Source organism: Lottia gigantea, assembly GCF_000327385.1.
Source record: "Lottia gigantea unplaced genomic scaffold LOTGIsca_1, whole genome shotgun sequence".
Lineage (NCBI taxonomy): Eukaryota > Metazoa > Mollusca > Gastropoda > Lottiidae > Lottia > Lottia gigantea.
Window position 1 is genome coordinate 6,158,243 of NW_008706746.1, and position 26,592 is coordinate 6,184,834.

Below are 26,592 nucleotides of genomic sequence, written 5' to 3' on the forward strand. Positions count from 1 at the left end.
AAAAATGTGTCAGAATTTATTTGTAAACACAAAAGAGATAAAAGTTTTCATCTGATTTTAATGAAATTTTTTGGTATCTACTACAATGAGATCTTGGTCAAATTCTAAAAAAAAAATTTTCAAACAGTTTTTGAGTTATTGCCCTTGACTTAGTCAAAACTCAGCAAAATTTGTTTCTGAATACAATAGAGACACTGCAGTTTTTATCTTTTAATGGAATTTGATGTGATCATTTATATTGATAAAATCTTGATCGAATTTAATGATTTTTCGTTGAATGGATTTTGAGTTATGGCCCCTTGACTTATTATAAAAGTGTCAAAGTTCATACAAAGAGACTATAAAGATTTCATATGATTTTAATAATACTTTTGATGTTAAATTTGACTTGTCAGAGGTGACAGTTTATGTCAGAATATTATGAAATTTTGTGTTTAAAGCAACAATATCTTTGACAAGTTAGATGGCATGATTTGACACAGATTGGTGACTGCCCTTGCTACACTGAAAATTTATCAGGGAAGTGGGCGTATCTTGCTAGGCAATCATTAGTTTTTATATTCTCCTGTATAATGTTTTGGTCACCATTTTAAAAAAATTCGGCTTAAGTTATTTTTAGGTTTGCTAATGATCATATTCTCTTTCCATACTGTTGACTTGCGGATTGTGGTCATGTAACATGTGTCTGGCTTTCTGTTTTACTCTTGGTGGAGATATGAAAATGTTTGGACCTTTAATAAGTCATCTTACAGTGAGTGACTGGCTAGCGATAAACGGTTACAGTTAATCCGGGAAAGATCTATACTATGGCAATAGGTTTGTCAAAGACTATCTGTCAGAAGGAATTCTCATGAATCTGAGTGTAAACCTTCCTTATTAGTCATTTTTACTAATAGTGTATAATATAAGCTTACATCTTGGATACTGATCCAGTAAATTATTAAGCCTCACTGTAAACACTTTGTTTTCATTCTGGACATGGAAGAGCCTAAGATAAAAACACTTTTGTATTCTGAATTCCATGATAAGATCTATCGGTATGTCCACCTGATTTTAGTTACCATATTTCTTGTGTTTGTGTTAGTAATTAAGGTACTGGATGAGTGATAATGGTCTATTGATAAACATATGTCTCTTTAATTATCTTCAACAAATTATTAATGACACTTTCATAATATCAATAATCTAGAATCCCAAGAGTAGGGATAAAGAGACAGAGTTAAATCTTTAACTAGAAGGATTGCCTATTTTCAATCGAGTTAGTATATATATCAGAAAGAATTGGTTTCTTGTTTTTCTGTCTAGACTTCTCCTTAAATCATGTAGTCATTAAATCATTTTTTCTTATTACTTTTTCTCCTATTATCTATCATTACTATCTATTTTCTACTGGACATAAAGGTAGGTTTTTAGAATTACTTTGTTGACTGTTTTATGCTTATTTACTGTTTACAAGATAGGTGATGAAGTATGATTTTGTGGAAATTGCTGCAGTTTTTGATTCTTTAAGATAGTATATAATTTACAGTGATATCAATGAGGATGTACTAAGAATGTTATATATAGGCCTAGTTGTCTGAATATTTCCTTGGTTTGTTGATTGGGAAATTTCCTCAAATTCATAGATTTGAAACATATTCAAATTTCATCTTAAATTGAGCTTCAGATTTCAAGATAGTGTATTTTTGATTAATCAGATCAAGATCTAGGTGTATTGATATAGCTTTTGAAAATATATGGCAGATTGGAGTAACCTAGTAGTAAATACCTGAGCACAGAACTACTATTACTAAGATATAGGAATAAATTAAATATACTGGTATTACCTAAATGCTAAAATAATTACATTGGCTCAATTCAAAGCAATTCAGAATGCTTTCTGCAAGACAAAAAATGCTGTCATCTTGAATTACCTTTCGGCTAAAAGGAAGGGTGAGTAAGTTAAATTATATTTGAAAAGCTATAAAAAGAAAGTCAATGTGCTGTAAGTTTAGTGGTATATAGGATTTATATGAATGAAATATAATATTATTGAGGATTATTAAAATTATCGATATAGATTATTAGATATTGGAACATATATTTATTTTTAAATTGAACAAATTATATGACACACTGTCAAAATATTTTTTATTCTGCCAATGTTTCGAAGTTGAAGACTATTTCAGTGTTACAAAACAAAGGTGTGTATAGAATCATATCATCATAAGTAAAATCAGTAGGCAGTGTCAAACAATTGAAATTCTTCAGTTCAACAACTGATATCCTTAATTCTTAGGATTGCCAGGAATGTTGGCAAGGAACCCCTGAAGATAATTAATCTGTGATGTAAAAATAAGGTGAAAGGTAATAAATGAGGAACTATTTGTAATGTATTGTGTAGAGTGGTTTCAATTGAAATGTCATTTGTTAAGAGATGTTTTTAACTTGTACTGTTTTTTAAGTTAATAAAAGCCAAGTTTATTTGTGTTTGTACTATATTGACCACCACAGTTATCTCCAAGTTAGAAACAATTTGAAATTCCCTAGTTAGTTATGATAAGTGATGGAAAATGAATTTTTGGCTTCAGTTGACTTAATACAGTTATTGAGTTGATTGGATTATAGTAGGGTGACATATTTCTCTTCAATAAATCAAATCATCATTTTTATTTTATGATCTTATTAGTTTCTAAAGGTCAAGTCCTAATGTTTTGTATTTTGTGCTTTGTGGTTAAAATACTTCACTTCAAGTCAAACCAAAAGGCCCACAATGGCCTAAGTGAATAAAGAACAGGAACTTGTTATTTGTTTCTCTTTGATATATTTCTGGAGATTCTTTAAGAAAACAAGACCCTTTTACATTTTCAACACAGTTTGCATTTGCCAGTTATAAAGAGTAGAAGTTGATTGATACATATACACATGTTATGAAAACACTACATGCGGTGCTTTGTAATAATTCTTCAATAATGTTGAATTTGAGCAGCTACATTATCACCTGCCTGTGCCATAACGTCTATGTTAACAAATGTAAAATGGTATGCTATAGAGACTCCATATTGTATTTAAAAGGTATTTATATTGTCAATAATAAGAGATAGAAAGTATAAAAATCAAGTTAGAACTAATAATATTATTGCTATGTCAGATGTGATTGATTTGCTTATAAAACTGAAACAACAGGATATTACGGAGGCTAATATCAGATCAATAGATTTTGACTAGAATTTTAAAATCAATTGCGATAATGTTTTCATATTGAAATTATTACCTTACAGTCTTATATCAAATATAATGTATTGATTATTAAAGAGCCATATTATTATAGAATTGATATCTTCTATATTCTGTTTATATATTGAATTCAGTTTCTGTAAGTGATCTCTTATCAAAATAGGTATTGCTGAATGCAAAACGGAATTAATATATGTTATGAATTCATGAGGCTGTATTTGATAGTGGCATTGCATTTTCATCAACATGTATGCATTCAAAACATTTGTTTTAGTACCACTTACTTGTAGAAGAATAGAACATTTCTAACAGGTTGACCTTTATTCATTGTATTTGTATAAGAAGAGTATATCTAATTACAGTGTCATTTGATCATAAAGATATTTAGATATCTACAAACACTAACTCATTACTACACTAAAGCCAGCAGTAATTGGCATTGATTTCAACTGAATGACTAGGTATTGAGTTAAAGTCCTTGACATGGTAAAATTGTTGAAAATATACACACAAATGAAATGAAAACTATAATTATGGTCTGATGGATGAAATTTGGTATACATACTAAACTGGAGTTACGGTGATTGAAGAAACTATATATACATGTTAAACAACAGTTATGGTCTGATTGATGAAACTATATATACATGTTAAACAACAATTATATTTGTGTCCTCCACCCAACTCCCCACATCCGTCAAACATATCAGACCAATTTGATGGTGTGAAATGTCATTTATTTTGCATGACCACAAGAATATGAGAAACATAAAATATTGGTGTAAAACTTACACTACATAAAACAACTCAAATATCTAATAATGCTCATATTCCTGTTGGGCTAAACACAATAATGATAAAATACGCCAAACACAGCCCCAGCTGTCATGCCCGGACAGTCTTCCGTGCGGATCATTGCGGACTAACAGACCGCCATGTCCCCAGCAAGTTACTCGACACACACGCCGATCCAAATCCAAATTAACATGATTAAAATGCGATAAATAAACCGCTAACCGTTTTATAGAGTTGAATAAAGAGGCACAAGCTCATGTACAGGAAGAAAACCCGCCATGTTGTATCAACCAAACGAAAACGAGGCCAAGCACCAACCGCTTTTTTTACTAAAATTATGACTAACTCGTCGCTGACACGATCCGTGTTTAAGTGTTTAACAGCCTTGGCGGGTTTCTCGAAGAATGACCCGGATGTTGTTTTATTAATAGTATGCAGAAAATAACCACACACCACAGAATTGGTTGAAACACAAAACGTATTATTTACAATAATATTTATATATGGTCTGATTGATGAAACTATATATGCATGTTAAACAACAGTTATGGTCTGATTGATGAAACTATATAGACATGTTAAACAACAGTTATGGTCTGATTGATGAAACTATATAAACATGTTAAACAACAGTTATGGTCTGATTGATGAAACTATATAAACATGTTAAACAACAGTTATGGTCTGATTGATGAAACTATATAAACATGTTAAACAACAGTTATGGTCTGATTGATGAAACTATATAGACATGTTAAACAACAGTTATGGTCTGATTGATGAAACTATATAAACATGTTAAACAACAGTTATGGTCTGATTGATGAAACTATATATACATGTTAAACAACAGTTATGGTCTGATTGATGAAACTATATATACATGTTAAACAACAGTTATGGTCGGATTGATGAAACTATATATGAATAATTACAATTGGACATGGCCTTTGAAAATAATTCCAATACAGAATGTTTGTGTTATTATCCTATAAAAGCAATAACTTGAAGCAATATATTTTCTAACATCTTCCATGTGTGTCAATGTAACCAGGAGCTATCTGTAAAGAAACCAAGTTAGAATGATATTTGCTGTTGAGTTTTTGTGTATCATGGTTTAAACTAAATTCAATTAGACACTCATTTAGCTCGTGATAAAATAAGAATGTTTAATGGGATATTGTGAAATCCAGTTAAAAAAAATCGGTCTGTAAATGTCAGTATATTCATTATCAAATTCAATTTTTTCCTTTTTGTGTAATGATATTATGGTAATAATACTTTGCTAAAGAAAACATGTTTGAAACATGATACATTTTTATACGCCCACATCTCTCTATGTGGACGTAGATTGTCGGCACCCCTGTCTGTCTGTCGGTCCGTCGGTCAACATTTGCTTGTAAACGCTCTAAAAACTAGAATTTTTGATGGAATCAAATTAAATTCTGTATGTGTATACATATTCATAAAATGCAGATCAAGTTCGAATTTGAGCTATTTTCGACCGTTAGAAGCAGAGTTATTGCCCTTGCCCCAAAATCTCTTAGTTTTCAACCGATTTTGATGAAACTTAAAATGAATGTTATTGGACCTAAATTGAAAGGTTTGAGAAAGTTTAGTTTACTTCTGATTAGATTTAAGGCTTTTTCAAGATTTAGGCCTCTTACGTTAGTTTTGAGGAGTTATCGCCCTTTAACCCCTATACAATAAGTGCTTCTATCAACATCAATTGCTCATAAACACTCTAAAAACTAGAGTGTTTGAAGTAATCAAATGAAGTTCGGTATGTGCATACATATTCATGAAACAAAGGTCCGTCGGTCAACATTTGCTTGTAAACGCTCTAAAAACTAGATTTTTTGATGGAATGAAATGACATTGGGTATGTGTAGACATATTCATAAAACGAAGATCAAATTCGAATTTGAGCTATTTTCGACCATTAGAAGCAGAGTTGTTGCCCTTGCCCCAAAATCTTGAATATGCTATTACTCTCTTAGTTTTCAACCAATTTTGATGAAACTTAAAATGGATGTTTCATTTCTACCATCTGCATGCCGTATATTGCTGTGGTCCACTATCTTTATATAAACAGTAACCTTTTGCTGATTTGTGGCACAGTTTGTTTGATCAAATTGAACAAATAGAGCTCAAAGGATTTTAATCTTGATCTGCATGTGATTGTCTGGTTACCTTGAATAAGTCACCTCCTTGCTGTAAATGGTACAAGTAATCAGGGAAAGATCAATGCCAAGATGTTTTGCAAATGACCAGCTGGTAGATATGATCCTTGTGAACCTAACATTGAGTTGTTAATCTTGCAAAAATGGTTGTTTGCTTCTATTGGAATATTTGACACAGTATTTGAGTAAGGGCTAATGATTTTATTGAGATATATGTTAACTCGTATTCCAATACTTTAAATCATTAATAATCATCTTCACACCAACCATTTCTTCTCTCTTTTAAGGGAGTTGGAGGGGGACGCAAATGGTTGTTGGTTGGGCATGACAGCTGGGGCTATGTTTGGCGTTTTTTTTATCATTATTGTGTTTAGCCCAACAGGAATATGAGCATTATTAGATATTTGAGTTGTTTTATGTAGTGTAAGTTTTACACAAATACTTTATGTTTCTCATATTCTTGTGGTCATGCAAAATAAATGACATTTCACACCATCAAATTGTTCTGATATGTTTGACGGATGTGGGGAGTTGGGTGGAGGACACAAATGGTTATTTCTTTCTTTTTCTCTAATTCAATGGTCAAGTAAGAGATTGACCAGGATATATCCAAGGAAGCCAAGAATATACATAAGAAAGGAGAGAGTTTTGATTAATTAGTTTGTAGTAATTATAAATTGATTAAACTTGTCTAGTGGACATCATTTATCATACTGCTTAATGGTACTAATTATTATAACACTATTATACCTTAAATCAATAATAATACTCTCTAACTACTCAATCAATAAGGGGTATTGAGTATATTTGATTCATTTCTTATCTTACCGAAAGATTACAAGATAAATATGAGTTTCACTATGTTTTAAAGCGCATGAGATGTAATCTTTATTGCAAAGTGCCATTTAGACTCAACAGCATGATATACATTATATACAATATAATATACAAAAAATACAATACAGAGATAATACAATACAATATTAATAATATTGCAAAAATTAATAATATATTAAAGATATTGATAATATTAAAGATATTAATAACATGAATAAATAAATATTACTGAGTGAATATTAAAATTATACAATATATCGATTACTGAACTCTATAAATCATCTATAAATTGCTCTTCAACGAGCTAATTAATTATCGCACACGGTTGCGAACCTTTTTTTGTATTGAGAGAAGTTCTACTAGTTTAAAACTGACAGTTTGTGATCAAGTGTTTTTCAAGTAATTTATCTTAAGCCCTCTCTAGACTAAGTTCTTCATTTTTGACAAGATTTCAAATTGTGGATGACATAATTTAAGTTTTTCCAGGCCTCCATTCTAACTTCTGTATCATATATACTTAAGTCAAGGGTTTCATAAAAATTTTATTTTGAAAATTTTCTGTTAAAAACTCAAATTAATGAAAATGTCAATAATTTTCTTTTATTTGTTAAATATTAAGGACAAAGAAATATATTTTATTTGCAAAAGCACACTTAACATGTGAATATATTATTTTTGTATTAGTCAATGCTCCAAAATCAAATGGTATGCTTAGATGTAATTAATGTCTTAAATTATGACCAAAGCTTCAAACGGATTGTAAAGAGGTTATCTAAAAGATTCTGTGTGTATTGTGGACATCAGTTTGCACCATTCAAATTTCCTGTCTGGAATTTAGAATGGTGCAAATTAATACTATCAGTGTATCCAATACACATAAAATATTTAGAAAACCTCTTTACAATCTAATATATGCATGAATAATTAAATTTTGGTCACATTTGTTAAATTACAAATTTGGTTTTGGTAAAGGTTTTATTAACTAACATGAAAAAAACAAAAACACTAGGCAGACAGATCAACCTCATGTATCAGTAAGCATGTAGGTATAGAGCAAAAAGGGAGGATATTGAAATGTTAAGCTGATATTTGTGAAATGTGTTTTATTTATTCATGATTGTGATTGTCTGGTGATAAAATCAATGTAAGAATTAATATACGATTAGAATTAAGGGAATTCTCCTTTTATTTGGTTTGCTGATGAGATTTGTAAGTGATGTGTTATGTCTGGAATATATATCATTGTCTATGATAACTAATTATATGTTTTGATGCTTCCTGGTATTTACATGACATTAGTATTATCATAACATGGAAACTGGCTAACACCTTACATACCACATGCTAATATTCTCAACCAAACATTACCTACAAAAGCCACTCTAAAGAGCGCATGGCTACAAGAGAAGCATTGGACATTCTTAAGGCAAACTTTCTCTCACTAAATGGTTATTGTCAGCCCCCACAAAGGCCTTATTGTAAATGAAATACACATACACAATCTGTAACAAAGGGAGATGAAACTGAAGCTCAAGAGCTGAAAGTTAATATATGTTGTTGACTTTTTGGACAGGTCTTGTCCATTGGCAATCATCAAATTAGAAATGGGAGATGCTGTATTTAAACATTGCTCACTTGATATTAACCAAGCAATATTTCAATCTAAATTTCATCCTCCAAAAGTGACATATTCTTTTTGCCAATAAAGATATAATAAAGAGCTTATAAGAACTTAATACCTGTTATACACATAAACATTAAATGTCAGAGCATATAGAATCTTTCAGGAAGCCTATGTCGTGAATCAGGCTTATTTTACAAGAATTCTGTCTTTGCTTCATAGAACAATGATATTTAATTCTGTGATAAAGAATTAAAAGAATTACTCGATACTGATTTCATTATCTCAAAAGTGCCACTAAATTAAATATGGCAAAAAAAGAAATCAAATTTGATTGATTCCGGTTCTATTCCAATCAGTGAACATGTCTTAGATATGAAATAATATTATTGTGAAATAATCTGAAAAAATCAGACATGAAAGGAAATGTCAGGCTTTAAAAGCAATATGTATTAATGATTTTGAAGAATAACTATAATATAAAATTCCACCAGTCAATATCAGTGGGAAGTATATATTTCTAGTTCTATAATTATTGAATTTTACCCTCAAGCCACAATATTAATAAACACATTAAATTGAAGCTGACATGAGCTTTTTGTAGTTTTTCACAGAGTGACATCAAGCTAAAATATCAAATTCTGTAGGATATTACAGCATGATTCAAAATGGAATTGAATTATGCTTCCAGAAAAACTGTATAAAAAATTTGTATAATAGACAATATCAATTACTTGTATATTTTCAGAGATGGCCGACTTCAGGAACATGATCAAATTCTGGCTATAGATGGACAACCATTAGATATCTCTCACCAAGAAGCCATCCGTATCTTGCAATCAGCACAAGGATTGGTGGATTTGGTGATAGCTCGTGGACCTTTACCAGAATTGGAAGAAGATCCACCTGAGATTGATGAAGGAAGATTAGAAGTTGTTAATGTTGAAGAGAACTTAAACTCCCCTAATAATTATCTAGCAGAGAAATCATTAGACGAAGACGGTGTTGAGAAATCTGCAGACATGGTGGTATGTATTATTATAGTAAATGTTATTTGTAACTATTCCTCAGCTTCAAAAGCTAAAGATTGACTGATTGTTCCAGAATATTTATACTTCTTCCTACAAATACCATCTTACCTATCAATTATATTTTTAACTCCTGGGTGGTATGAAATGTCATAGTATGACAACGAGAATGCCAGCAAATGGAAAGAAATATATCAATTGTAAAAGTTATTGTGCATAAAGCAAATCACTTGAATTGACATTGATTTCTCCTTATTTTATCAATTATCCCTGTTATTAAGTAATCGTTACAAACCAGAAATGATTGTTCTATCATATAGGCTTTAAAAGGTAAGAAGTCATTTTTGAATAGTGCAAATTGAAACTGCACATGGCCTTGTCCCATAATATTACATAGCTTCATATTCTTTTATTGGACCACAAATCTGCAATCTATACCCTGCTTGAATGTTTTGATAAAAAAATACTTGTTCAAGGAAAATGCTTTGCTGCGTATTTTAAGATTCCCCTATATTGCCAAATGATACTGGTTGTATTCAATACAATTCTTTTTCAATTTTTGTACTTTTTAATTTTTGTACTTTTTTTATGAGAAAAACTAGGTTTTCAAATGAAAAATAAATTCCATACTTATCTTTTGTGGTGAAAGGGAGGTAACTTTACATTTGGTTGTATCATATAATTGATGATAGTTTGTAGCAATAAACAAGACAGATGTTATGAATGTGTTGTTTGGTGAAATTTAAAATTGACTTTTTATCAAATAAATTTATTTCTCACCTGGTTGAAACATAAAGAAACAGCAATTATTGACTGCAATCACTTCTTCAACAGACCACATAAGCATTGTATGTGCAATAAGTTGAAAATAAATATCAAACCCACTCTTGGAAGCACTGGCATTCTTACAGTAGAGCCTTGTTTATCCGCGCATTCCCACTCAAGATAAAATGTGATAGACATGTGTGTACTTTATAGTGCTGATACGTCGTGAAGAACTCTGATTATTTATAATTTTTCATTTCATTTCAATATCATAGCATAGTAATAACAATATCATTCCTTTATTCATCTTCTTAGCTATAATGTTTGATGTGTTCCGTAGCAGTGATGGAATTCGGGTATGACTGAACGAAAAATTGAATTCAAGTATTACTGAATGTGATAACTAAATTAACCGCATATTCTCAAATAACGATTTATTAAACACCGATCAACGAGGCATCATGAATAAAACTAATCAGAAAGCCAGTTTTGCTTATTTATAAACACAAATTTCTGTGCCGTTACTTTGTAGGGCTAACGTTTTATGCATTCCGTAGCAATAATAGAATTCAGAAAAAGAAAAAGAACATTGAAGTATAACTGAAGGATAAATGGTATACAGGTATGATTATTAAATCAGATAATTAAATTAATCGAATAATCTCATAATTAGGATTTATTAAACACCAATGACGCGCCATCATAAATGCTGCTTATCCGAAAACCAGTTAGATTAAGAACTCACTTGACATGCGACCGGATGATGAATACTAATAATAATAATAACCGTTTTATTCTCACACTCAGTGCAATATTACACTAAAACAATACAACACAATACAATTACTCCCTCTAATTACTATAGAATTTTATAATTGTTTCCCGTGCAGAGCCGTGCAGAACTGGATTAACAGTTACTTTTACATAGTAATTATTCTGTTCCCAGTAAAAAGTGAGCAGATTTCCGGATTATCTGCAACCGGATAAACACGGTTCCACTGTAATCCTTAAGCAACATTTAGGGGTAGAGATAACATTAAAAAATGTTATTTAATCTATTCATCTATTGTACAATAATTAAACCCTCTAAAGACTCGGCTAATATTCTAACAAAATGACCAATGTGACTTGAAAATGAGTTTTGAATGAAAGTGTCAAAAAAATTTAATCAAATAGATTGGTATAATATTTCCTTTCTAAATCTTTTTCTAGCTGAATTACCTAGATTCTTTAAATAAAAACAACTTGTGGACAGTAATTTATTGGTGAGAAAGTGTTTTTAGAAACCTAAAACATTAAATACAACGCTTCACCACTTCAGTTGATTTCATTAAACTCAATTCTAATATTCTCTTTAAATTTTTTAAGACTGGATGCATGAGTGTTAGAAAGCAATTTCTTTGCCGAATCAGACTCTTTACGGACAATAAGCAGATTGGTTCAACATTTAAAGATAGTTTCAGCTGCCAATTGAAGTATCTCAACTGACTTCATATGACTGCATCTAAATGACTGGTTAAACTTTGATACATTAATGTATATTGATTTGTATATGTTGATTTGATGATTAGAGACTAGGGTTTATCTAAATTATAAGTTCATCATCCAATTGTCATCTTGTCACTTTATTCTCAAATTTTTTAGAAATTATTTTCTTAACTTGACTTACCACTGACTTGAATCTTCAAATACATTATTGTGTTTCTACCTACTTTTATATGCCAACATTTCTCTATGTTTATATAGTGATTAATATATGTCTATCAGTCTATTTTCTATTTAGTTCCTTTTAAACATCTTAAACTTTAGATTTTTAAATTTTGATTATTTGCTGTCTATGGATTTATATTTAGGTTACCATTGTCAATCAGTTGTCTTTCAGTTTACAAAGTATCTACAGTCTAAGCATGATATTCTGTATCTTGCTTAATAAATGATTCGTAATACTTAGATTCTATCTCTACTTTGAAAGTGAATAGTATCTATACATGCCAGTATAAATGTGGTCAACTTTCTGGTTAATCTATTTAGAAATATTTATGTGAAATCAGGTTGTCTGTGAATACAAGCTAATAAATTGATGTATTTTACAAAGTCAGAGTATTGACTTTTTGAGTTTTCTGTGTTGAGTAGCTGTAGTTTCAGAAATAGCCTACAAATCAATGATTTATTTTGAGTTTGTGTACATCAAATTTCATGAAATAATGATGTTTAAATATAAACTGAAGGATTAAATCAATAGATTTTATACACCAACATCTTTCCATGTGAACATATCTTTTGGGGCATATTACATAGGCATGTAGACACTCTAGAATTTAATATATAATTTTTATACACACACATCACATCCCACATGTGTGTATTATTATCACCAACAATGTTCGTCTGTCCAACTGGGGTGTGTTTGATCCACAATGCTTTTGTTGTGACCATTGTTCCATCATATGAAAACATATTGGAAGTGTCTCCAACACGAAATTGAAACACACTTATCTTGCTGATTCTTGTAAAAACATTTCTCACGTTAGGTCTATTTGTAAACAATGAATATTTTTACGCAATTTGGCAAGAGATATCACAGCAAATAACTATGAATTTTGTGCCAGCGGCGAAGAATTTTCATGCAGGTTTGCCTCCTGATTTTTGTACATTGTCGACAAACTTTTAGGCCTGGTATATTTCATGCTTTCTGATCATAATTACTGTAATCTTGCTGAAAATACAAACGCTCTGGTATTTTTTTAATCAGATATCATAAAACTATCATCAAAAAAATATCATAATGATTAAGTGAGATCTTCATTCCTTATACCAGATTCATGGAAGTCAAATGTATAGTCAGAAAGTCTTTCACATCTTTATGTTGATACTGGTTCATTATTGGGTATTGTGATGATTTTGGTAACCATCATGTTAAGATCCAACCATGCTACAAATTAAAGTACAAATCACAAATTGACATCAAATTCTGACTTAACAGATATAGAGATGGATGGTATGCAAATACAACCTTGATCAATCCCTTCTGAACAGTCCTGATCCTCTGAATTATAGTGACTGGAATATGTAGCAAAAATAATTAATAATAATAATTTTTAGCTTGCATAGCCAATTGATTAGATGAGAATATTGTTATATATTGTATGTTATTTCTAAATATTGTCTGTAATTATTTATTTTAGCTCCCTAGAATATTAGGCATTTAATATTTAAGATATCTGTTTTATTGATAAAATAAACAACACAGCTCAACAGTTCTATTCAGTTATCACATCTTTAATTTATCTAATACCTTGTGTTCGTGTTAAAACAAATTCATGTCTAATCAGATTACTTCATATTGAAAAACTGACATTAATTTAATTTCCTTCTCTTCTATTTGATGTATTTTCTATCTAGTGATTTCCTATATCAAGCCAATAATAAAAACCTTCTTCAAATGCAACGAAATATGATTTTCAATTCACTTAAACCAGGAGTAGTGTCTTATTCAGCAGATGTCATCATTTGCAGATAAAAATATAGAAGAGTTCATGTTCTAAGTGCACTGTCTTGCGCTAGCATATTAAAATAATTTTATTTAATATTTGAATTCCTTCGGACATTACCAGAAACATGACTTTAAGCTTTCATTTAAGATGTCTTGGATGGATCTTTTAACAAGTGGATTTTTTTTTGCCTTGGGGAAACTTTTTATCATTGATATTATCAACATAATATTTACTCTGCTAGTTTGATTTCTTGGGTTTTTATCTGGATATTCAACTGCTTTTGACCATTTTGTTGCATAAAGATTTTCAACTGGACATTTTAGATGTTAACTTAAATTAGTTTGTTGTGTACATTAAAATAAACAATAAGTAAGGTCGTGGGGTCATGTTACAGAAATGACTAGATGGATTTCCTACAGTTCAAAGATAATGGTTAGAAGAAAGTTATCGATTAAAACCTTCACCCTCAGGTTGATACAGTCTTCTAGGCTTTTTCTTAACAAAAATAATTTTTTTTTAATAAAATCGATGAATTTTTTGAATGTAAGTGAGGTTGTATAAATAGTGTTATAATATGACTGAAGATTAATATTGATATTGAAAAATAGAATATTTATTTTAGGAAGAAGACTTTGTTCTAGTTTTATGACTTGATCATTGATTTTATACCAGATTCAGCTGAAGTTATCTTGACCTCAATCCATAGTACTTTCTTCTACAATTCTACCTAAAAGATCAATTTGTCAAAATCCTGCATAATCAGACAGATTGTGTGCCTGTTATCTTGATGTACGTTCATCATAAAATACCATCATTTACCAGTCTTCCACTTTACTCTATTACTTCATGTTTGATATAGGCAAACTGACATAGCTTCAATTATGTTGACAAATCATTTGCTGGAGTAATGTCTTTCGTTTAATCCTGTAAAAGGATTTTGTTTTCAATACATGTATTAACTTCTTAAAGGGATTGGAAAGAGGACTTCTAAATTTTTTATGCTTATCAGGAGCTCTAATAGCATCAATTTGCACCATTCCAATTTTCAATCTGATGTCTGTGGTTCTTGTAATACCAATAAAGTGTATTATGACAGCACACCCGCAAAATTTGCTTGAATCACATATGACATTAGCAAGGGTTTTAGTCTGAGTAGAATTATTAGAACCACTGATTTTCTGATTGATAATTCGAATGACTGAAATTGATGCCATCATTGTTCCCATTACACATACAAAATTTAGAATACCATCCCTTTAAGTTAAATTCTTAAAGATCAAAATACCATCATAAGATTAACTTTTGCTGTGACATGACATGTGGCTTTGGCAATTAAATGACATGGCATATTTTTATTGTATACTTAAGAATTTTCTCCTACAGGTTCTGTTATTTGTTATAATACACTGTATTTCTTTATAATAATTGTAAAAAAATGTATAAGGAATAATGGTACCTTTCCAATCTATTATATCTTTGTTAATATTCAACTGAACAACACTGTGGCCTGAAAAGTCTCCCATTCAAATGTTATACATGAATTTTGATGAAATTTAGAAATAAAGAATTGCTGGATGGAACTTTCATCCTTTGAGAATTGATGTTAATAAAATCTAATATATTTCTATGACTATTTCTCATCTTAATATGATTGTAGAGGGAAATATTTAAATCAATATTAATAATGCGCTATTTTTTCTTTATTTAAATTTTCTTAATTCCGAACTTTATTTTCCTCCTTTTCTGGTTAAATTTTTATATTCAACCCATTATGCAGGTTAACAGGTTCTGGGCAATGTTGTTAGTAAAAATTTCACAAAGTGTGTATGTACAGGATAGCAATGTCTCTGTGTGAAGTTCAACACCATCCGTTAACTGTTGAAAATAGAGCAGCAGTATTAAACTTATTTCGTGAATTCATCTCAGTGCATGATTCAGTGTTAGTGCCATTTTTCTTATTTCAGTAAAGAAAAGTAAGATGTTTATAATTTTTATTTAATTTCAAACTTGAATCAATAATATTCAACATGCATAAAAACTCAACATTTCTGAGCTATGTCAGTCTGTCCATCAGTTCACAGGTTTTACACAAAATAGAATATTATAACCAAAACACAAAACTTAAAGATATGGTTCACAAAATTATCTGACACGAGGTCCCATGTAAACCGAAAAAGATATATTGTGCTTTGAATTTCAGTTATAGAATTCAGAATTCTGTAGGTGTTTTTGGCTTGAATCTATAATTCAAATAATAATAAAAGATGAGGTGGTTGTACTGAGATTAAAATTATTGAGAAGAAATGATATAATAATAAAATGTTATTAAATTTGTTGAAGCAAAGATATTTAGAAAGTCTATTTAACTCCATCTAGTTCTGATTAGCTACATCATACATATGAAGAAATCAAGTAGCGCATTTGTCTGTGGTGTGTTTCGAGCCATCCTTCGTCTTACTTTAACAGTATTGATTAGTGCACGAAATGACCAATATTATTGTCTTACTATATTTAGTATTGTCCAGTTGTTAAGAGCTGTAATAAACTGAATGGTATGAGGTATAAAATGATAATAATGACTTGATAGAAGGTTATTTAATGGAATGGATTGTGAGAATATTGGAAATATATGGTGAATCAAATCTACACAAGTAATGTCTAGTGAGGACTGTCAACAGTTGACTTGAGCTATACAAGTCAAAGATCACCGTTAATACAATTAGTGGAGTAGAAAGGAAGAAAAGGAGAGTGATTTGCCTCTTCTTTGAAATCACTGGTTGATTTGTTGACTTTCTATTGGAATTCTTGGTACTGACTTGAGTTAAATAGCAAGTTGATTGGAGATTACTAGTCACAATTACCCATCAGCCAATATATAACGTGAAATAAACTGGTTTCTCTACTGAATTTATCAAGTTTAGTGTGTTGTATGAAGGAGTAATTGTGAAATGTTAGTGTCATTTCTAGAGATAATAGAATAGTATTATAAGGATCTGTTCCAATTTGTAGCAATAAATGAAGGATATATTATTAACTTTAATGAAATTATGTGGTATTTAGGTTAAAGAAAGAAGTGTGTGTGACCAGATCTGTGTTATTTTAATGAGGATACTGAAAGCCAACTTGAAACAAAACAGTCTGAGCTTTATATATAATTGTGAATGGAATTAGTTGATTGATATCTGTCCAACATTTTCTGAGAGAAACAACATGGTTGTTCGATTAACATTCTGATTAAAAAGCCATCAACACTAATGTTTCAGGAAATATACATCTATTTGTTTGAATTCTTCTGGGAACATTTTGCAGTTAACAAAGTCAGCAAATGTCTGTCTGTTATTGACTGAAACCATCAAATAATTGTGTCAATGTTGTCGAGAAAATTCCATGTTTCATGGTAATGGACAAGTATAAAAAGAATGTGGTGGATATACCATAGTATTATTTAGGATATTCTCTTCTATAAACACACATATTTCTCTATATTCGTGATGTATTTAGATGGAGCAAGTTGGACGTTCCTACCACGATGCCATATGTGGTGCTCTAGTGGCAGCTATGTGTTATCTAAAATCTCGTCAACCTGCTGTAACCCATGCTCCACAACAACTACCTATCTGTAAAGCTGTACCGGTAATCTTAGTTATTTTTTTTCAATTTGAATACCTTATTATAGTTAAACAGGAATTTATTTGAGTGGGAAAGGTATTGTTGATTGTCTTAGTCACCAAAGTTAAAGGTAAACCTTGGTATTCCATGATGATGTACTGTGGTCTGACATTTGAAGTCCTTTATCTAACGCCATTTTCTGTTCTTTAGTAAACTAACACAGATAGGCAGGGCATTTCATTTTTGTGATTTTGTCCAAGAACAAAAGTGGTGATCCAATTTCTGTATTTACGATGTCTGTAAACTGTTAAACTACAAACCTTCGGCTATCGTCCACTTTGAACTAGGAAGGAACCAGTGTAACTTGTGAGGGTAATGTGGAAACACAAGTCTGAAAGACATTTGCGATTCAGGTCTGGATTTTCAGCAAGCACTTTAGTCTGTCAAAGATAAATTCAGGGCAAAGTACGATTCATGTTTATTCTAATTCATCCAACTATTTCAGCTTTGAGATTGCAGAAACATGGTTCATTAATTTTTATTTGAACATATTAGGTAAAGTAGTGGAGTAATATAAGCTGTGTATGATATTCTATAGAGATATTAAATATTAGATAAAACTAGTTATAATGAAATATAAATATTATTTAATAGAAAACTATTGATTTTACATCTTATATTGTCTTTATATTATACCAATAACATCTTTTATATTACAACTATAGTTTTCTTATACATTTCTTATAGACAATTAATTACTCAACCCCTAGTACTAGATTTATCTGCTAGATTTGTTTTCTAATATTAGTTAATAATATATATATAATTTGTAATCATCTAGATACCATTGGAATCCAAAAAAACCCAAGTTGACCAGCTAGCATTTGAGTGCGGTTTGCCTTTTCTTACATACTATTTCGTTTGGTGTTTTGATTGGAGTACTAACTATAAAGTACCACACCCATTGCAACAAATAATTCATGGTATTTCTAAATTTGACCTTATTTTACCTTTGTTGTGTACTTCGCTGTGGGATTCCTCCTGGAATGTGATTTTAACAAACATAAGATGACGTCATAGGGAGTTCCCTATAGCCTACACTGGTCAACTTGAATATCTTACTTGATTTGTTGTCAAAAAAGGTAATAACAATATTGCTTGTGGAAATTATAGCCCATGAGTGTTTAAACAGGTTTCAAAATATGGTTTAATGGTAATTCGCTGTCATTTGCTCTATTATAAGCTGGCACTGCAGCTTTTAATTCGGTAAGCGAGATTATGAAAACAATGTTGATTCAATCATTCGAGTCAAGTTGAGTAGAAAAAAAAGTAGTTTGACAGTATTCAATGTATGTGTGATATGGATTCGATTATTACATGGGCCTGATTTTCTGTGTATCGGTATAGTAGGATTACACATGTATACACGTAATAAAACCTATATTGGGGACCTTGTAGAGAGAAAAACAAACTTATGCATTGATTCAGTTAAATTTTTATTGAATCTCTGAAATATAGAAAGCAACTTCTATGGTTCACAGCAGATCTGTTTTCCTGTGGATAATGTAATGTGGATACAATGTAATCATACATTTACCCTAGAGGTAGTCTATAAAAATGGTTATTGTCATGATATAATTAGTTATTGTTGTTGTTATTAATGGTAGAAATTAATTAACTGTTTATAAATATATGATATTATTTACATGATCACTTTATTATCTCTTATAGTTCAAATGTCAGCTATAATAACATGGTATTATTTGTTAGGGTTTCTATGGTAACATATTTAGTTTAACATAGTTACAGCGTTTCTATTTCCTGCTTAATTTCATCCTGTTATGTGCACATGATCTGATACTGTAGTGCAATGACAAGATGAGATTTGTTGGTGATGTCCAAGCAAAGACAAATGTTGAATAACTTGGAATGAAATATCTTTTTTTGGTATATATAAGCTTGTAAAAAAACAATTCTTGATAAATTGTTGGTGACAAGGATGGTTAGTTCAATTGTGTTCAGTTGGCAAACTATATTTCTATGTCCCTTGATATTTCATTTTCAAATATGTAGACTTGAAAGAATCCATTTTATAGATCAACTGGTTAAAAATAATGAGTAGAGATCAAGTTGGTAAAATGATGGCGCCCAGTGGCTTATATATCTAAATTTCATTTCTTAATGTCACAAATATCATTGACCTGTATGTCTGGCTTTAAAATAATAATATAGAGAGAGATTGCTGACTTGAATATATAGGATTTTCTCTGTTAAGAGATTGGTTTTCTCTCAAACAGATTCCTCTAATGCTTCTGATCTACTCCTTTAAATCACAACAAGAATCACAGAAACAATTATCCTATTTCTTACTATTTAAATTCTCATGCTTCATAAATGGTCATCATCAAACATGGTTACAAAACATGCTTTCATTTAACTTTACAGTTGTCTTTATTCTGTGTTTGGTGCATAGAATGCTCAATTCACTTTTTGTACATCCATTATAAGATAGTAAAGTAATTGAAATGTTATATTTTGTAATTGTAGTTAAGTACAGAATGGAGTCAGATAGAAGTTATAGATCTAATAAATGATGGTACTGGACTAGGATTTGGTATTATAGGTGGACGTAGTACTGGTGTTGTAGTTAAAACTATACTACCTGGAGGTATAGCTGACAATGTAAGTATACAAGCGAAACAAAAGTTACATTCATTTCAAACAAAATCCTGCTTCATGTATACAATAATACTAGTACCACTATTCTACTAAATACCTAATGGAAAAGGGAACAGGCTTTTGCTTATTTAGTTATTTGAAACATGACAGAAGTACTTACCTGGTTTCTGAGTATAGTTTTGCCATTAGGGCCTACACATTGACGATTGATCTTACTTGATTATATTTTACACATTCTGCAGATATAAAATCTGGAAATCAAGACACTCACTTTACAGGAATTTGGATGATAAAATATTCTTATGGTCAATATCCCACAAAAATGATAAGCAATAAAAGTTTGAATAATATATATCAACTGTAGTCGTATTTTTACAGTGATTAAATTATTTACTTAGATGATTGACAGTCTATTAAAGTAGCGAGACAATTCTACACCATTTTACATCTCAAGTATTAGCTACTCTTCCATCATTTCTCCTCTACAACTCATAAAAATGTCTACATTGATGGCAGGAAATGATGGTAGAAAGTTGATTGCTTTACTCTATTAGAATCATTATGACATAGTCCTGTATATTAAGTATCATACTGGCTATGACTAATGTTAATATGATAATAAAAAATCATATCTTCTCAAAATTAAACATCATTTCATATTTTTGCAAATCCAAACTTAGAGTTGATGATTACTAAATAGGTTCAATAAAACTAAATGACTCATCCATGGATTGATGGAAAGTGTGTACTTTGCTGTATTACAACCTAACATTTTCGTTTGTATTTCAGGATGGAAGGTTACGAAGTGGAGATCATATTCTACAGATTGGTGATGTTAATGTGAGAGGAATGAGTTCGGAACAGGTTGCTCTTGTTCTAAGACAGAGTGGTAGCCATGTTAGATTAATTGTAGCTAGATCTATATTAGAACCCCCACCCTACCAGGTCCCCAATGCTCCCATCATACCAACTGGTAGCCTTGATGATCATCTTATGCAAATTAATGAGATCATGAACATGGACAATTCTGATGGAGATGAAAATAAATTTGGTGAGAATGAATATAACCATCGTGGAAATATGCAAGGTCAAGTACAAGTTCATCCAGTAAGTATATTCCTATGATAAATTATATAAACTTATAAAGATTTATTGGAACCATTCTGTGGACCACTTTTTCTTTTTTTGTGGTCTTCCGTATGTGTATAAATTTATGTATGTAAATGTAAAACGCTTGACTGTATGGATTGCTAATTTTCTCCTTGATTTATAGATACCTGTAAATTTTCAATGGTGATGACTTCTCATGAAGGCACTGGCCTAGGTCACAAATAGATGTAGTGTTATATAAGTCCTTGTGATATAGAGATTATATTTCTTAATACATACCTGATATTTTGTTTCCAGCACCCTTCAAGTTATGAGATCTATGATGATTTGGCTGGATCTGAAATATTTGATGTTGATTTAGCTAAAGATCATCAAGGTGTTGGTATTACTATTGCTGGCTATATTGGAGGTGATGATGGACCTGGAATAGGTAAGGCACTTTTATTTAATCTTGTGCAAAGTAATGCTTGGTGGCTAAAGATGTGACAAGGTTCAGACCATACACCAACTCACACATATTATAATCCTAAACTCTTGTTGAATTAGCCTTGATTGAAGCCTAGATATCTGATTGTGAATATGAAGTTAGATTTTTTTTTATGTGTACACAACTTAATTGATATTATCTGCCTGTGTTAATTTACTGATTGATACATGAAACGGATGTGTGGTATCACTTATTTTTACAACTGTAGCTATTCAGTGAAGAAGTAGGGTTAGTTATGATAAATCCACTCATTTTTTAAAAAAAATTGGAATATTTAAACTTGAATATTAATATATTGTCATTACTAAATGTCTTTGTATTATGTTTATTATAGAAGATATATCTGGTATATTTGTTAAATCTATTGCTGAAAATTCTGCTGCAGCTAAAGATGGAAGAATCCAAGTCAATGATCAAATTATACAGGTAAAATATTAAAGATCACTATGCAACAGCCACAAAAAGTAGATAGAGACAATAAATTTTCCGTATTTTGTTTTTCATGGCAATATATTAACAGGTGATATTGTAGAACTGTGATTAATACTTGATATTGTAGAACTGTGATTAATAGGTGATATTGTAGAACTGTGATTAATAGGTGATATTGTAGAACTGTGGTTAACAGGTGATATTGTAGAACTCTGGACAGTTGAGCTGAAGTGAAGGAGGGAAAAAAGTTAACATTTGAATGCAAGTATATTACTATTATGAATAGTGAGCTGTGATCAGATATAGATAAATGGATGTCATTGTAAAATGTTAAGTTGATAATATTTTGTATTGTAGGTTGATGGTCAATCGTTACATGGCTATACTAATCATCAGGCTGTAGAAGTTTTAAGAAATACTGGACAAGTTGTCAATTTGAAATTAATACGCTATACTCATGGTCCCAAATTTGAAAAATTACAACAATATTTAGGTATTTATGATCATTATTATACATTACAGAACAACTTCAATGTGTTATTCTTATTAAGCATTTGATAGTTTGATAACTTCCAAAATTTTTTCTTTCATTGTAATTCCAACCTATCTATATGGGGATGAATTTGAGTAATAGAGGACCTGTTTCAAGAGGTCTAGTAGGACCTATGCTGTCTAACTGTAAAAGGGATGTTGTTCATTTTTTCTTAATATAATCATACAATATATTTGGCAAAAGTAAAATTTTTCCATTGAATGCATTGGTTCATAATACAAATAAAAAAAATATCATTGTCACATTCCAGTGTTCTGAATATGAATAAAAATATTAGAAAGAAAGAAATATTATGAGAGAAAAAGCTTTCATATATTCTGAATTTTAATACTTGTTTGAGTACCTTTATTATGCATGATTTATTTGAGAAAGTTTTATTTTATTTGTAGGTCAGGTGAATCAGATGGTAGTACCCCCAGCAGTAAATAATAAATCACCACCACCTCCCCCTGTCACTACCACTACCAGCCCTATAGAAGATAATAATAATAAAGATATAGATGTAGAGGATGTCACAGTAGAAGAAGATTACAGTAAGTAAAAGCTTTTTAAATAATTCATTGAATAAGGTTAACTCAAGGGCAGAGAGTGCCTTGTTCCAGTGAATTGATAGTTAAGAAAAGATATTTTCTCTCATTTTTGTTTTATTAAAGACTTATGTAGGTACAATTCACTATGTTTTGAGATAGTAAAAGTAGTACAGAACTCAATAAAAGTCTACCTTGTATTGTTTCAATGATGATTTAATCTATCCAAATATACAATGGACTATTCATATTGATTCTGACCAGGATGTGTCCAAATATCATAGCTAAACTATACCTATAGACAGGATTTTAAAGCAACATTCGGGAGATGTAGGTAATGTAACTTGTGATGAAATGTGAGCTTCCCTATTTTACATATCCACTATAAACTATTTTCCCAAATTGTAGGATTACCCAAAAATTTATCCACTTCATACACTCTTTTATATTTATTAAAAATTTTCATTCTACTTTCTTAAACTTTTGATCAAGAAAGTTGTCATCTGACACTATCGAATACACAATACAGTAGATACATAACATAAATTCAAGATATTTTCAATGGAAATTTCTTTGTACTTGCTCTATATGGAAAGATCTACTTTACCGCATTGTTGCTAAAAATGGGAGATAACTTGAGTAGCATTTTGATCAGTTTTATATTTGATTATCATTAGCAATCATACATGTAAGTAACTATAGATTATAACATCAACTATAGATAATCACATATATCTATTAGTAATAGGAACATTAACTAGAACATTTTACTATTTTCTGTTTTTATATAATATAACTCTATAGGCTTGATAGTATCAGTTCCAAATACCACATATTTTACCCTCAAGGTAAAGTCAACTGCTCTCGTTCATTATAATAAAATTAAAATTAGATTTGCAAATTGTTATCACTTTGTATTGGTAAATAAGTGCAGAAACACCAACAAATTTATCCATTGTTATATATGAATTGCAGTTAATAAAACTATGACATATGAGTTGTTTAATATATATATATATATATCTGTCTCCATACATACTAATAATAATCACTTAATTAATGAAATATATTAAGTTTGGTATTCTTTCATGTATTTTGTCATGAATATTTTATACTTAGTATATAGTTTACTTTGAAAATTAAAGTTCAAACATTGGATTAAGAATACATTGTAATAATCAGAATATAGATTCTTTAAAATGAATTTGTGAGATGTTTTTTTAAAGATTGACTTGTTAAGAAATGAATATTTAAAGAAGACAGTTTATAAAAGAGTACTATGTATGAAGTAAAATAAGAGAGAAGAGGGGGGTATTGATTTAAGAATGATGTTTAGACAAGAAACAAGATAAAAGACACTTTAACACAATATTCTCTACTAATCATTGTATTGATTTATTCCTTCTTTCTCTTTAAAACTTTTCACAGTAGAATAATGTAAAACTTTCAGAGCAGTAAAACATAAAACATTAATTTCTAAAAACTTTATAAAACAGTTGGAAATTCCATTTCTAAAAACATAAAACAGTCAGAGATAAAACTTTGATGTGTAAAAACTTCATAAAACAGTTGAAATAAAACTTTCATTGCTGGAAACTTCATAAAACAGTTGAACAAGAAACCTTCTCTTCTCAAAAACTTCATAAAACAGTTGAACAAGAAACCTCCTCTTCTCAAAAACTTCATGAAACAGTTGAACAAGAAACCTCCTCTTCTCAAAAACTTCATAAAACAGTTGAACAAGAAACCTTCTCTTCTCAAAAACTTCAAAAAACAGTTGAACAAAAAACCTCCTCTTCTCAAAAACTTCATAAAACAGTTGAACAAGAAACCTCCTCTTCTCAAAAACTTCATAAAACAGTTGAACAAGAAACCTTCTCTTCTCAAAAACTTCATAAAACAGTTGAACAAGAAACCTCCTCTTCTCAAAAACTTCATAAAACAGTTGAACATAAAGCTTTAATTTTTTTAAAACTCTGGAACAATTGAATATTAAACTTTAATTTCTAAAAACTTGTGATTGAGAATTTCTCAACTATCACCGCATTTCTACTGAGAATTGTAAAGTAAAACTATCTCTATGCTAGCTTTAAGCCAGCTATATTGCCAATAGCGTTGTATTTAAACTGGTTCCTGAACGATTGATTACTAAGTCAAACAAGATAAAGCTGGCTTTTTGCGTTTCCACTGAGTTAAGTGAAAGCTGCATATTAAGCAAATTTTAATTAGACCCCCGATAAATTTCCGAACATATAAAGAGAGGTTTTCAATGAGGCCATTTGCCCAGTAGAAACACACTACAGCTAGCCTTAAGCTGGCTTTTTCCGTCAGTGAAAACATAGTTATATTAAGCCCTATAATCTTGTATATTGTTAAAATTTGGTATTGATCAAGATTTGGTAGAATTAAACTATTTAAAACTTAGTTAACCTTTGTCACCACTCAAATTAAAAGTTCTTAAGGTATTTTTGGTTTTCAACCAATTTTCATGAAACTTGTTACCTTTATTAGGTGATGTTGGAGATGGATTAGCTTTTAAGCAACCATATGCCGAATGCCAGATCCACTTACTGAATAATTTATGTGAAAACCCATTATTAAGTGATATATTTCTGGACATTGGTCAACTTCATATATTAACTCATTATTGACTACATATTATTTACTACTTAATTCTAAACCTGTCTTTGAGGCCACGACGGCATCATGCTCACTATTATTGGAGCTGACAGGAAAATAACATCTAGTCCTTCAAACAGAATATACACAGGTTCTGATCCCCAAACAAAAAGTAAGATAATGGACTGCAGTCCTGGCAAAATTTCCTCATGACACACTGCACAGCATCTTTATTAGCCCAATCAAGTGCAGAATAGTAGAACATCAAACACTATTAAGTATAAAAGTTAAAATTAGAAGGGTGTAAAATTCCTATTGTTTCATCTACAATAACTTTAATTATTGTAAAGTTGAAAGTGACAGACAAATATCCACATAGTGTGAGATGTGCTTAGAGATATTATATTCTTACCATTTACACACAGTACTTAGAAATTGTTGAAGACAATGCACAAAAATTGTTAACAGTAAAAGAAAAAGGCCACCCTCTCTAATGCATCAACTCAAGCAGTTATATATTTCTCTCCTTGAAAATTATGAGGTGTATGAACATGACATAGCAAATTACATCTAGACTTGCCACAACATGGTATCATTTATACCAAAGCATCCCTTCAGACCTTCAAAGATGAAGTCT

The 26,592-nt window shown here is 30.4% G+C and overlaps 2 protein-coding genes across 2 annotated transcripts; both read left to right on the forward strand.

Annotated features, from left to right (window-relative positions):
* Positions 1 to 8,018: 8,018 nt before the first annotated feature.
* Positions 8,019 to 9,743, forward strand: LOTGIDRAFT_152342 (hypothetical protein; the record flags this gene model as incomplete). Its single annotated transcript, XM_009045781.1, has 2 exons — positions 8,019 to 8,065; positions 9,401 to 9,743. 2 exons carry the CDS (start codon positions 8,019 to 8,021, stop codon positions 9,741 to 9,743), a joined length of 390 nt encoding a protein of 129 aa, XP_009044029.1.
* A 7,697-nt stretch (positions 9,744 to 17,440) lies between these two features.
* On the forward strand, positions 17,441 to 25,325 carry LOTGIDRAFT_152343 (hypothetical protein; the record flags this gene model as incomplete). The annotated part of the gene is made up of 8 exons (XM_009045782.1): positions 17,441 to 17,572; positions 20,096 to 20,230; positions 21,017 to 21,334; positions 21,635 to 21,767; positions 22,159 to 22,250; positions 22,614 to 22,749; positions 23,199 to 23,342; positions 24,946 to 25,325. The coding sequence occupies 8 exons, from the start codon at positions 17,441 to 17,443 to the stop codon at positions 25,323 to 25,325; spliced, it is 1,470 nt and encodes a 489-aa protein (XP_009044030.1).
* Positions 25,326 to 26,592: the final 1,267 nt, after the last annotated feature.